This window comes from Myxocyprinus asiaticus, chromosome 47, assembly GCF_019703515.2.
Source record: "Myxocyprinus asiaticus isolate MX2 ecotype Aquarium Trade chromosome 47, UBuf_Myxa_2, whole genome shotgun sequence".
In the NCBI taxonomy this organism is placed as follows: Eukaryota; Metazoa; Chordata; class Actinopteri; order Cypriniformes; family Catostomidae; genus Myxocyprinus; species Myxocyprinus asiaticus.
The window spans coordinates 27,511,237-27,523,998 of NC_059390.1; the positions used below are offsets into that span (position 1 = coordinate 27,511,237).

The 12,762-nt window shown below is 36.7% G+C and overlaps 1 protein-coding gene across 6 annotated transcripts in view; it reads left to right on the plus strand.

The window, feature by feature from the left end:
- Positions 1–12,762, plus strand: part of tbc1d22a (TBC1 domain family, member 22a) — a 222,600-nt gene that overhangs the window by 78,183 nt on the left and 131,655 nt on the right. For all 6 annotated transcript variants that reach the window (XM_051691574.1, XM_051691575.1, XM_051691577.1 and 3 more), the window contains one exon: positions 5,020–5,126. In XM_051691574.1, the coding sequence (XP_051547534.1) occupies positions 5,020–5,126 (107 nt within the window). The remainder of the gene's footprint in view (positions 1–5,019; positions 5,127–12,762) is intronic.

Consider the following 12,762-nt stretch of genomic DNA (forward strand, 5'->3'; position numbering starts at 1 on the left):
CATTGTTTCTTAATGGGAATTCTCATTACCGTAACAGTCTTGTTTTTCTGTATTATAATATAAAACTGTGGTTCTCAACCTTTTTTTGATGAATGCCCCCCTCGCGTTGCTCTGTCCATTGAGCCTTATCCATGTACAGAGCCATACAGTTGCATTAGCTGAGGTTGTGCCTCCGCCTGTGTATTTGACGCTGCTAAACCAGATACTTCAGATGTGTTGCTAGACTTCAAAATCGGATGAACCGTGGTACAAATGCATACCAACCCATATAATTGAGAACCAACTGATATACTCCAAGTCTAGATAAACATTTTAACGCATAGAGGAACTTGACGATAGATTTGGTTATTATGACTGATAAACACCCCCCATTTGTTACCTAACACCCCCCTCTCTACTAATTTGCTCTCAGCGCCCCCTGGGGGGGGGGGTGTACCACCCTTGTTGAGAACCCCTGATATAAAAGATGCTGTTGCACAATGATTTTCTTATTAAAATCAGCAAAAATGAAAGGCAGTACCAAGGGAGAACTTCTATGATGCATAATTACTTTACAATTTAAGTAATATTTTTTTTTTCATGTTGCATTAATGAGAATATCATAATGACCATCTTTTTTGCATTGCTGTAAGGTTAATTGGTCTGAAATGTGTATAACTTTCAATAAAATAATGTCACAATGTACACAATCTTAATATGGTTTAAGTTCCAGAGCATTTTCTTGACAGGTTTAATGAGAATCACCCAGTCGAAAAACAAATTACCGCTATGGTACATTTTCTTTTTTTTAGTGTCTCACGTCATGAGCGCCACGTTTTTAAGATACTGTGTCAAGTTTATAGTAGTTCAACTATGAAAAATGCATCTCAAGACACCTGAATTCTGTTTCTTTCCACTGCACTTGCCACACTAATCTGTTTTCAGTTTCCTAAATCATAGTTTTCCAAAGTATCCGGCAATTGAAACTCTCTGGTTTCAGATGAAGAAAATGCAGTTCCAGTGTGAATGAGAGGCATAAATCTAGCTAAATCAATGCGTTTTCTAACAAAAATGTATTAATGTGGACATGGCCTCTGTCTGGCTGATTTTGTGTGCAAGAACGCATCCCCTTTGAAGCAAGCTGCCTACATAGGCAGCGAGGCAGCTTTCTAGTTTTTGGAACAGAGCCAGTCATTCCCCTCCACTGTGATTCGTCAGAGATCAGACAGTGATTAGTGTCTTGAACAAGCACTTTAGCATGTAGAGGACCAGCAGTGTCAGACCACAGTAATGCATTGGGCACTATGCAGCTGGACATCCGTTCACTAAACTGCAGTGCTGCAAATAATCCCAGCAGCTCACTGGTCCTGTCAGCCAGAGCTCGTCATATGCTTTAAAGTTAGACCCATGTTGCCAAGGAGACAAAGCAGCACCGTGTGTGTGTGTGTGTGTGTGTGTGTGTGTGTGTGTGTGTGTGTGTGTGTGGTTCTGTGATCTCTTGCTCTGCTCAACCTGTGTTTTGCCTGTTGGAGCTGCAGTTTGACTCATTCAAAGCAGTTTCTAAATAAATCTAGAGGAGAGATGTGCTGGTTGGATTAGTTGGCCTCTGCTCACAGAAAATGAATTTGACATTCAGTTGTGGAGAGACTTGAATTGTGCGTTTGTTTTGTGGTAAACTGCAAAAAACGATTTATAAGTTTCTGTATTTAATTACATTATCGCCCTTATACTGTGCTAACATGCATGGAAATTCATCCAATCCATCCAAATTAAGGCCAAATCCACACTGTTTTCATTTAAAAACAGTTTTCAGTTTCCTAGCACCATTGTGTTCCAAACAATGCGGTAATGGAGAGTGTTTTGGAAACACTTTATTTTTGGTGGAGGAAAATGGCGTAAATTAGCGGGATCAATGCATTTGCAAATGAAAACCTATTAGTGTAGATGTGGACTGAATTGGACATGTCCTTTATTTGAATTTACTTCTTACAAGCATAATTCATTAAAGACCTTTTATTTACGAGAAATAGCACAAGAAGACGTGCGCACAGGATGCATACTTTTGTTCCATTTGCGCTATTTTTTAAAGACCCCATGAAAATGGTGGTTTTTTAGTTCATGTCTATTAGCTAGAAGTCACACAGCAGGCAAATGCATTTCTGCATTCTTTTCAGCAGCAGCTTTCAGTGGTGCAAATGGGCAGTAGGGCTGTCAACTGGGCTGAGAAACTAAATTCAAATTTTACCTTAAAAGTGACCAAAGTCAGAAAGTCATCAGATTTTTTAATTGACTATGTTTCCTTAGTCCACAAGAGGGCACAATAAATATAGTAGGGATGCACCAATACCTGGATCGTTAATGGCATTTTTAGGCGGATCGGGTATCGGTCCGACGAGCCTGGTCCAAATCCGATACTGTGTGTTAGTCATGCTCATTACTGTCAAGCTCCAAAAATGACATTAAAGAACCATAAAAACACCATTAAAGCAGTTCATATGACTCATGCATTTTATTCAAAGCCACTTGAAGACGTGCGATACCTTTGTGAATCGGAAAAGGTTTTGTTTAATAAGTAAATATATAGTATGTGAATGGTGCTGCTCTGTTGACACTCACATAAGCACATGTAAGCCGCTAGCACTCGTGGCTATTTGTAGCCTTCATGCGGTGCGCAGTATTTGAGCACTACTCACGAACAACATCTTAGAAGTAGATGCTCACTAGTTTGGTTTACTTATAGTATACATTTAGAATGGCACCGGAGGTTTGAATTTGAATGAGAAGTGAATTAAACTACTGTTAACTTCCTGGAGAGTTTAGAATGTCAAAATAAAAGCCTGAGGGTTTTAAATTTAAAGATGCACGATTGAAATATATTACTGTTGTATTTAAAATGCTAAAAGTCAATAATAATAACAGTAATAATAATAATAATAATAATAATGAGTTATAATTTGTAAACAAATAATAACAATATTTAAGTTGAATGGGTTCCAAAAAATAACTGTGTGAATGAAAAGTGGACTGATGTCTTACAATTAAATTGAACAAAAAAGAAATCTGAATCCTTTAAAGTCCAGATACAAGTTTATATATATATATATATATATATATATATATATATATATATATATATATATATATTAAAAAAAATCTTTTCTACTGAAGGCTTGAAGACTGGAATTACTGTTAATTTTGCTGCTACATTATCCAGTATAGTAGTTCATAATAAAGTGTTTCTTAACAAGCTATACATTTATATAGAAATAATGTGTAGTTAGAGGTTTGTGTTTCTTTTCTTTTCTTTTTTTTTTTTTTCCTTTTTCTCCCAATTTGGAATGGCCAATTCCCAACGTGCTTTTTAAGTCCTCGTGGTCACGTAGTGATTCTCCTCAGTCAGGGTGGCGGAGGACGAATCCCAGTTGCCTCCGCGTCTGAGACTGTCAACCCACGCATCTTATCATGTGGCTTGTTGAGCACGTTGCCACGGAGACATAGCGCATGTGGAGGCTTCACGCCATCCACCCCGGCAACAACGCTCAACTCACCACACACCCCACCGAGAACGAACCACATTATAGTGACCACGAGGAGTTTACCCCATGTAACTCCACCCTCCCTAGCAACCGGGCCAATTTGGTTGCTTAGGAGACCTGGCTGGAGTCACTCAGCATGCCCTGGGATTCGAACTAGTGAGCTAGCGAACTCCAGGGGTGGTAGCCAGCGTCTTTTACCACTGAGCTACCCAGGCTCTGAGGTTTGTGTTCCTTTGTCACATTTTATCATAACACGCCAGGACGTTTGTTTTTCAATGTCATTCAAATGTGCATTTTTTTACTTAAATTCCTCAAATATTCGAATTTCAAATCTGACCTCTCTCATTAACAAGGCGTTTCCATCCGCAGAACTGCTGCTCACTGGATGTTTTTTTGTTTTTGGCACCATTCTGAGTAAATTCAAGAGACTGTTGTGCGTGAAAATCCCAGGAGATCAGCAGTTACAAAAATACTCAGCCCGTCTTGCACCAACAATCATGTCACGGTCCAAATCACAGATCAGATTTTCCCCATTCTGATGGTTGATGTGGATATTAACTGAAGCTCCTGACCTGCATATGCATGATTTTATGCACTGCACTGCGGCCACATGATTGGTTGATTAGATAATTGCATGAATAAGTAGGTGTACAGGTGTATCTAATAAAGTGCTCACTGAGTGTATATGTAGATTCTTTCTGAACTATCGGCAAAACAAGTTTTTAACTTTGCTCAATAAGCCTGTATGCATATGTCGGACCTTCAACAGGTTGATGGATAGACAACCTTCCACATTTAACACACTTCTAAAGCCTGAAAAATTTGGCATATAAAAATTAAAACTAAAATGAGACATGCATTATGCATCTCTTCTGCTTAAATTATTGGTCCACATATAGTAAATAATAATGTTTGACTTCAATATCATCATATTCAATATTAATAATAACAGCCAGGTTAGATTCAGCCTGTTACTGCAGTCAATGGAAATGCAAAGACATGATTTGATAAGTATTGTATTATTTTTATTCGCAAATCCATTCACAAACAGAAGCCATTTGCAAGTTTGTTTGTAAACAGTAACTTCATCTCCAATCAATCCAGTCCCATCCAACATTTATTTATTTATTTATTCTATTCTCATTTAATATCAAGTTTCGCTTTTATATGCATCACATTACGGAAGTAATGCAAAACGAAATTGTTTCCTGTTGATCTAAAACTCATTTTGAAACTTTTATGTTTGAAATTCAGTTCCTTTCTGTTGAACCTCATCTAGCTGATTTTTTTTTTTTTAACACAAGAACGCATCCTGTGCGAACACCCCCCAAAACCGTTTGAAGAATTCTACCATACTTCCTCTTTGATGTAGATCTTCAATGTTTACTGTACCTACAGTAGCTCTTTCTATCCACTTGTGTAGCATGACTGTCTCTCCCTCCATTTATCTTTGTCTTGCTTGCTCATTCTTTTTCTATTTTCTTTTGTCTTTGGCTCTTTGCAGAGGAAGAGGTGGAAAATTTCAATGTTTCCAGCTTGCAGGAAGAGGTGTTGCGGAACATCGAGGCTGACAGCTTCTGGTGCATGAGCAAGCTCCTGGACGGAATTCAGGTATATTGATTCCCTATCTGCCAGCGTACGGGCCTGATTACTTTCACTGTGTGTGTGTGTGTGTGTGTGTGTGTGTGTGTGTGTGAAGAGCACACCGCTGGGAAAGAGACGAATGTGTTGCGGCGACAGTCCCCTGTGCGTTGGTGCCCCGTCCCGTTGCCTTTCCTCGCTCAGTCTGTCCAGGAATAAAACCTGTGATGAATATTCTCACTCTGCACCACAGGCCGGAAGTAACCTCCTTATCCAAAGGCCTAAGCGGTGCTCGAATTGTTATGGGAAAGCGAAGAGACCCCCCCCCCCGCCCCACATTCACTTAATCTTGCCTGCCTCATATCTAATTGATTTAAGGCCATAAAACACCCATGTTGTTTTAGCCACTGAGACAGGACACACGTTGCGGTTTCAAGGTAGGTGGCTGCGGTCTTCTTGGCCTCATATTTCCACAGTCTGCTCCCAAAAGACAGCAAAAGAGTCCCATGTGGGCGGCAGTCTGTCGATTTTTCCTTCTTGTTGATGAAAGACTCTGTAATTGGTTGTTTCTTCGACTATGGGCACTTTTGGCCCTGTAGATATTAAACTCTCCTAAAGGGTAAGTGTGTAGTTTTTTTTTTTTTTTTTTTCTGTGGTAAAATGCTTTCTTCTTTCCCAGCTTAATACACAAAGACAGCTATATGTAAACCAATTGTAGGTTGATTTTCCCGAAAAGTGTAAACACTGACTGTAGTGCTATCAAAACCTGTTCTGTTCGTCTGAGAATCCTGACCAACCGTACATAGCTACATTGGCTCAACCAATGGCATAGGTTTGGGGCCTTGACTCTCTGTTTGCTGACCAATGGCAGACGGTGGGTGTTCAGGAAACCTGTTTGAAATAGTATATTTGCAGTTTGTTTTTTTTGGTTCCAAATGGTGATGCTAACGATGCAAAAATCAGCTTTAAAACACTTTTTCAAATGCACTGATTTATGTAATTTGTCTACTAACAATGCCCAACAGTGGATATACATGCATCATTAAATACCTAATGTATTTAGTCATTTTATCAAATAGAACTTTATTGTTTTAATCTTGGTTAATTAAAAATGGTAACACTTTACAATAAAGTTCCATCTGTTAACATTAATTAACATGAACTAACAATGAACAATACAGCATTTATTAATCTTTTTTTATTTCATCCCCTTTTCTCTCAATTTGTAATGTCCAATTCCCACTACTTAGTAGGTCCTCGTGGTGGCACGGTTACTCACCTCATTCCAGGCGGTGGAGGACAAGTCTCAGTTGCCTCTGCTTCTGAGACCGTCAATCTGCACATCTTATCACGTGGCTCATTGTGCATGACACCGCGGAGACTCACAGCATGTGGAGGCTCATGCTACTCTCCGCGATCCACACACAACTTATCATGCGCCCCACCGAGAGCGAGAACCACATTATAGCGACCATGAGGAGGTTACCCCATGTGACTCTACCCTGCCTAGCAACAGAGCCAATTTGGCTGCTTAGGAGACCTGGCTGGAGTCACTCTGCACACCCTGGATTCGAACTCGCAACTCTAGGGGTGATAGTCAGTGTCAGTACTCGCTGACCTACCCAGGCCCCCTTTAATCTTGGTTTGTTAATTTTAACATAAACTTTTTTTTTTTTGGTTAACATTAGTTAATGTGTTATGATCTGACATGAACTAACAATGGACAATTGTATTTTTATTAACAAAGATTGATGCTTTAAAAATATATGGTTCATTGTTTGTTCATGATACCTAGTGCATTAACTTGTTAACTGAAACCTTATTTAAAATATTTTATTACTTGTACTTATTAAAATGTTACCAAATTAACTTTAAATCATCAGTTAAAGGAATATTCCGGGCTCAATACAAGTTAAGCAAATCGATAGCATTTGTGGCATAATATTGAATACCACAAAAATGTATTTCGACTCATTCCTCCTTTTCTTAAAATAAAAACAAAAATCGAGGTTCTAGTGAAGCAGTTACAATGGAAGTGAATGGGGTCAATCCGTAAACGTTAAAATACTCATTGTTTCAAAAATATAACCATAAGGCATAAACAATATGCATGTAAACATGATTTTAGTGTGATAAAATCACTTATTAACCTTTTCTGTGTAAAGTTATTGCCAATTTTACAACTTCATTACCATGACGATGTAATGTCAACAAACACTAAACCCCTAAAATAACTGTAAAAATGACAATTTAAACAACTTTACAACTCAAATAATACACGAGTTTTAACAGAAGAATTAATGTAATTGCTTTTATAAAATTATAAGCTCCACATTTCTGTGTTTAAACCCTCCAAAAATTGGCCCCATTCACTTCCAAAGGGTCAAAATAAATTTTTGTGGTAATCAACATCATTCCACAAATGCTGTCGTTTGAGCATACCTTTTATTGAACCCGGAATATGCCTTTAACATGAACTAACAATAAACAATACTTTTTCAGCTTTTATCTTGGTTAATGTTAATTTCATCATATTGTAATAAAAAAATTAAATTGAAAGTTAAATATGCCAATATTAAAGCATTATGAACTGACATGAACAAACAATGAACAGTGGTATTTTTACAAAATTGGTAATAACATTAAGATTATTAAATACTTTTAAAATATTTTGTTAGTTTATAAAACCTAATGTAATTACTTAGGTTAACCAGTAAAACCTTATTGCAAAGTGTTACCAAATTATAACTCTTTATTAGTATTAGTTATTAAATTAACATTAAAGCATTAAGGAATATCAATGAACAATACTATATTTCTAAATTAACACTACCCAAGTTTAATAAATGCTGTAAAAATTATCATTCATTGTTAGTTCATTATGCCTAATGCATTAACAAGTGGCTGTTAACTGATTTTTGCTTCAGGACTCAGATTTTACATCGGTAACGAAGCATAAAATAGCAACCCAACATGAAGTAGTGACCCAAAACAATACAAAATCATGCAAAGTTAAAATTTAAAATTACCCTGAACAGCACTGCCTGTTGCAAAGTACTGTAGAGTTTGATTGGACAATCATTGACATCAACAACAAAAGAAGTGGGAAGTGTTTCTCCTCCCTTTTAAAAGTTGATAATTGCTATCATAACTGTGTACAATTACTGTATATTGTTACACTGTAAAAAAAAAATCCTGTTGTTTAAAAAAAAAATTAAAAAAAGAACTGGCAGCTGTGGTTTCCAGAATAATTATGTAAAAAATGCAGTAAAAATGTAAACAACTTTACTGTTGTAATGTAAATGACCACGCTGGCACTGTTTAAAAAAAAATAAATAAAAAAAAAAAAAAAAAAAATTAATTTACAGTAAAAAAGCATCATAAACTTGATATATTAACCTTCTACAATGCAATACACATTCAGACACAGCACTCAGTGTCACTCACACAAACACTAAACACCATCAGGGTAACACGTGTGAAATTAAAATAATGCAATAAACACGTAGAGACGGCGCTCAGTGTCACTCACACAAACACTAAACACCATCAGGGTAACACGTGTGAAATTAAAATAATACAATAAACACATAGAGACGGCGCTCAGTGTCACTCACACAAACACTAAACACCATCAGGATAACACATGTGAAATTAAAATAATGCAATAAACATTCAGACACAGCGCTCAGTGTCACTCACACAAACATTAAACACCATCAGGGTAACACGTGTGAAATTAAAATAATGCAATAAACATTCAGACACAGCGCTCAGTGTCACTCACACAAACACTAAACACCATCAGGGTAACACGTGTCACTCACACAAACACTAAACACCATCAGGGTAACACGTGTGAAATTAAAATAATGCAATAAACACGTAGAGACGGCGCTCAGTGTCACTCACACAAACACTAAACACCATCAGGGTAACACGTGTGAAATTAAAATAATACAATAAACACATAGAGACGGCGCTCAGTGTCACTCACACAAACACTAAACACCATCAGGATAACACATGTGAAATTAAAATAATGCAATAAACATTCAGACACAGCGCTCAGTGTCACTCACACAAACACTAAACACCATCAGGATAACACATGTGAAATTAAAATAATGCAATAAACATTCAGACACAGCGCTCAGTGTCACTCACACAAACACTAAACACCATCAGGGTAACACGTGTGAAATTAAAATAATGCAATAAACATTCAGACACAGCGCTCGGTGTCACTCACACAAACACTAAACACCATCAGGGTAACACGTGTCACTCACACAAACACTAAACACCATCAGGGTAACACGTGTGAAATTAAAATAATACAATAAACACATAGAGACGGCGCTCAGTGTCACTCACACAAACACTAAACACCATCAGGATAACACATGTGAAATTAAAATAATGCAATAAACATTCAGACACAGCGCTCAGTGTCACTCACACAAACACTAAACACCATCAGGGTAACACGTGTGAAATTAAAATAATGCAATAAACACGTAGAGACGGCGCTCAGTGTCACTCACACAAACACTAAACACCATCAGGGTAACACGTGTGAAATTAAAATAATACAATAAACACATAGAGACGGCACTCAGTGTCACTCACACAAACACTAAACACCATCAGGATAACACATGTGAAATTAAAATAATGCAATAAACATTCAGACACAGCGCTCAGTGTCACTCACACAAACATTAAACACCATCAGGGTAACACGTGTGAAATTAAAATAATGCAATAAACATTCAGACACAGCGCTCAGTGTCACTCACACAAACACTAAACACCATCAGGGTAACACGTGTCACTCACACAAACACTAAACACCATCAGGGTAACACGTGTGAAATTAAAATAATGCAATAAACACGTAGAGACGGCGCTCAGTGTCACTCACACAAACACTAAACACCATCAGGGTAACACGTGTGAAATTAAAATAATACAATAAACACATAGAGACGGCGCTCAGTGTCACTCACACAAACACTAAACACCATCAGGATAACACATGTGAAATTAAAATAATGCAATAAACATTCAGACACAGCGCTCAGTGTCACTCACACAAACACTAAACACCATCAGGATAACACATGTGAAATTAAAATAATGCAATAAACATTCAGACACAGCGCTCAGTGTCACTCACACAAACACTAAACACCATCAGGGTAACACGTGTGAAATTAAAATAATGCAATAAACATTCAGACACAGCGCTCGGTGTCACTCACACAAACACTAAACACCATCAGGGTAACACGTGTCACTCACACAAACACTAAACACCATCAGGGTAACACGTGTGAAATTAAAATAATGCAATAAACACGTAGAGACGGCGCTCAGTGTCACTCACACAAACACTAAACACCATCAGGGTAACACGTGTGAAATTAAAATAATACAATAAACACGTAGAGACGGCGCTCAGTGCCACTCACACAAACACTAAACACCATCAGGATAACACATGTGAAATTAAAATAATGCAATAAACATTCAGACACAGCGCTCAGTGTCACTCACACAAACACTAAACACCATCAGGGTAACACGTGTGAAATTAAAATAATACAATAAACACATAGAGACGGCGCCCAGTGTCACTCACACAAACACTAAACACCATCAGGATAACACATGTGAAATTAAAATAATGCAATAAACATTCAGACACAGCGCTCAGTGTCACTCACACAAACACTAAACACCATCAGGATAACACATGTGAAATTAAAATAATGCAATAAACATTCAGACACAGCGCTCAGTGTCACTCACACAAACACTAAACACCATCAGGGTAACACGTGTGAAATTAAAATAATGCAATAAACATTCAGACACAGCGCTCAGTGTCACTCACACAAACACTAAACACCATCAGGGTAACACGTGTCACTCACACAAACACTAAACACCATCAGGGTAACACGTGTGAAATTAAAATAATGCAATAAACATGTAGAGACGGCGCTCAGTGTCACTCACACAAACACTAAACACCATCAGGGTAACACGTGTGAAATTAAAATAATACAATAAACACGTAGAGACGGCGCTCAGTGCCACTCACACAAACACTAAACACCATCAGGATAACACATGTGAAATTAAAATAATGCAATAAACATTCAGACACAGCGCTCGGTGTCACTCACACAAACACTAAACACCATCAGGGTAACACGTGTGAAATTAAAATAATACAATAAACACATAGAGACGGCGCTCAGTGTCACTCACACAAACACTAAACACCATCAGGGTAACACGTGTCACTCACACAAACACTAAACACCATCAGGGTAACACGTGTGAAATTAAAATAACACAATAAACACGTAGAGACGGCGCTCAGTGTCACTCACACAAACACTAAACACCATCAGGGTAACACATGTGAAATTAAAATAATACAATAAACATTAACTTAAATACATTAAATATAAAACAGAACATCCAAATGTATGTACCTGATATTTAAAATAAAAATAAACATAACTATTCCCATAAAATATAATGAAATATGATGGGTCATGCAGGGAATTGTTGGAACGCCCAGTTATTGTTTTTTTGGTGTAATTTTAACAATAATTTACCTTAAAAAGTACATGTACTCTCTTGTTAAATATAATGTACATTTTTATTTTATACAGGAAAATCATAATTTTTACATCTTAAAATTTGTTATTGTTAAAACTACAGTATTGTCTTTTTAAATATATTAAAAAATGTTAATACTCGTTAATTCACTTTTTTCTGTAGCATTTTTACAGTCTTTTACCATTAAAATTACAGACATTTTTTTTACAGTGTATTTGATTAATGCAAATAATACAATGCATTATTTTTCCTGCTTTCCAAGACCTGATCAGAACAGACCTGAGACCCATTTCAGGGTTAGCGATCCACAAGTTGAGAGACCTCTACATTTAACTAATGTTAGCAAATAGGGCATCATTGTAAAATGTTTCCAAACTTGAACTATTTATTATTCTTGGTTAATGAATTAACATTAACTAACAGTGAACAATTGTATATTATAAATTAATAATAACAAATACAAACTAGTTGTAAGTATTTACTGAAATTGGTTTGCTTATCTATTTGGTTATTGCTTTCATAGTTCTACAAATGTACTTTCTTTTCTTTTTTTTATTATCAATCTTCACATTGTCTGGGACAAGGCTAAAACAAATAAAATCTATACATAAAGTAGCAAAATTAAATTATAAAGACTTGATAAAAAGTTTCCAATACATTTTTTATGTGACCTTCATATTTTAAAAGAAAAGAGAGAGAGAGAAAGAAAAAAACTGAAATCTGTTAGTTTTAATAAAAAATCAACTCGTGGTCATAGTTGAAGAAATGCCCAAAAACGCTGGTGTGTTTGAAGTGTGTATAGAGAGAAATAGACCCTCTCACACTGAGTTCAGACGATTGTCTCCTCACACATAAAGAGCATTTGTATTCAGTGAATCAAGCCTTCTCTCTGGTATCATATTGAAATGCACTCCAGGCCCTCCAAAGCTTTTGTGGTATTTTGTCACTAATTACGACAGTAATTTGTGTGTACAAAGCAGATTCTCCCAGGTGCTAATGATTTTTCTCCACTCTTTGTTTTCTT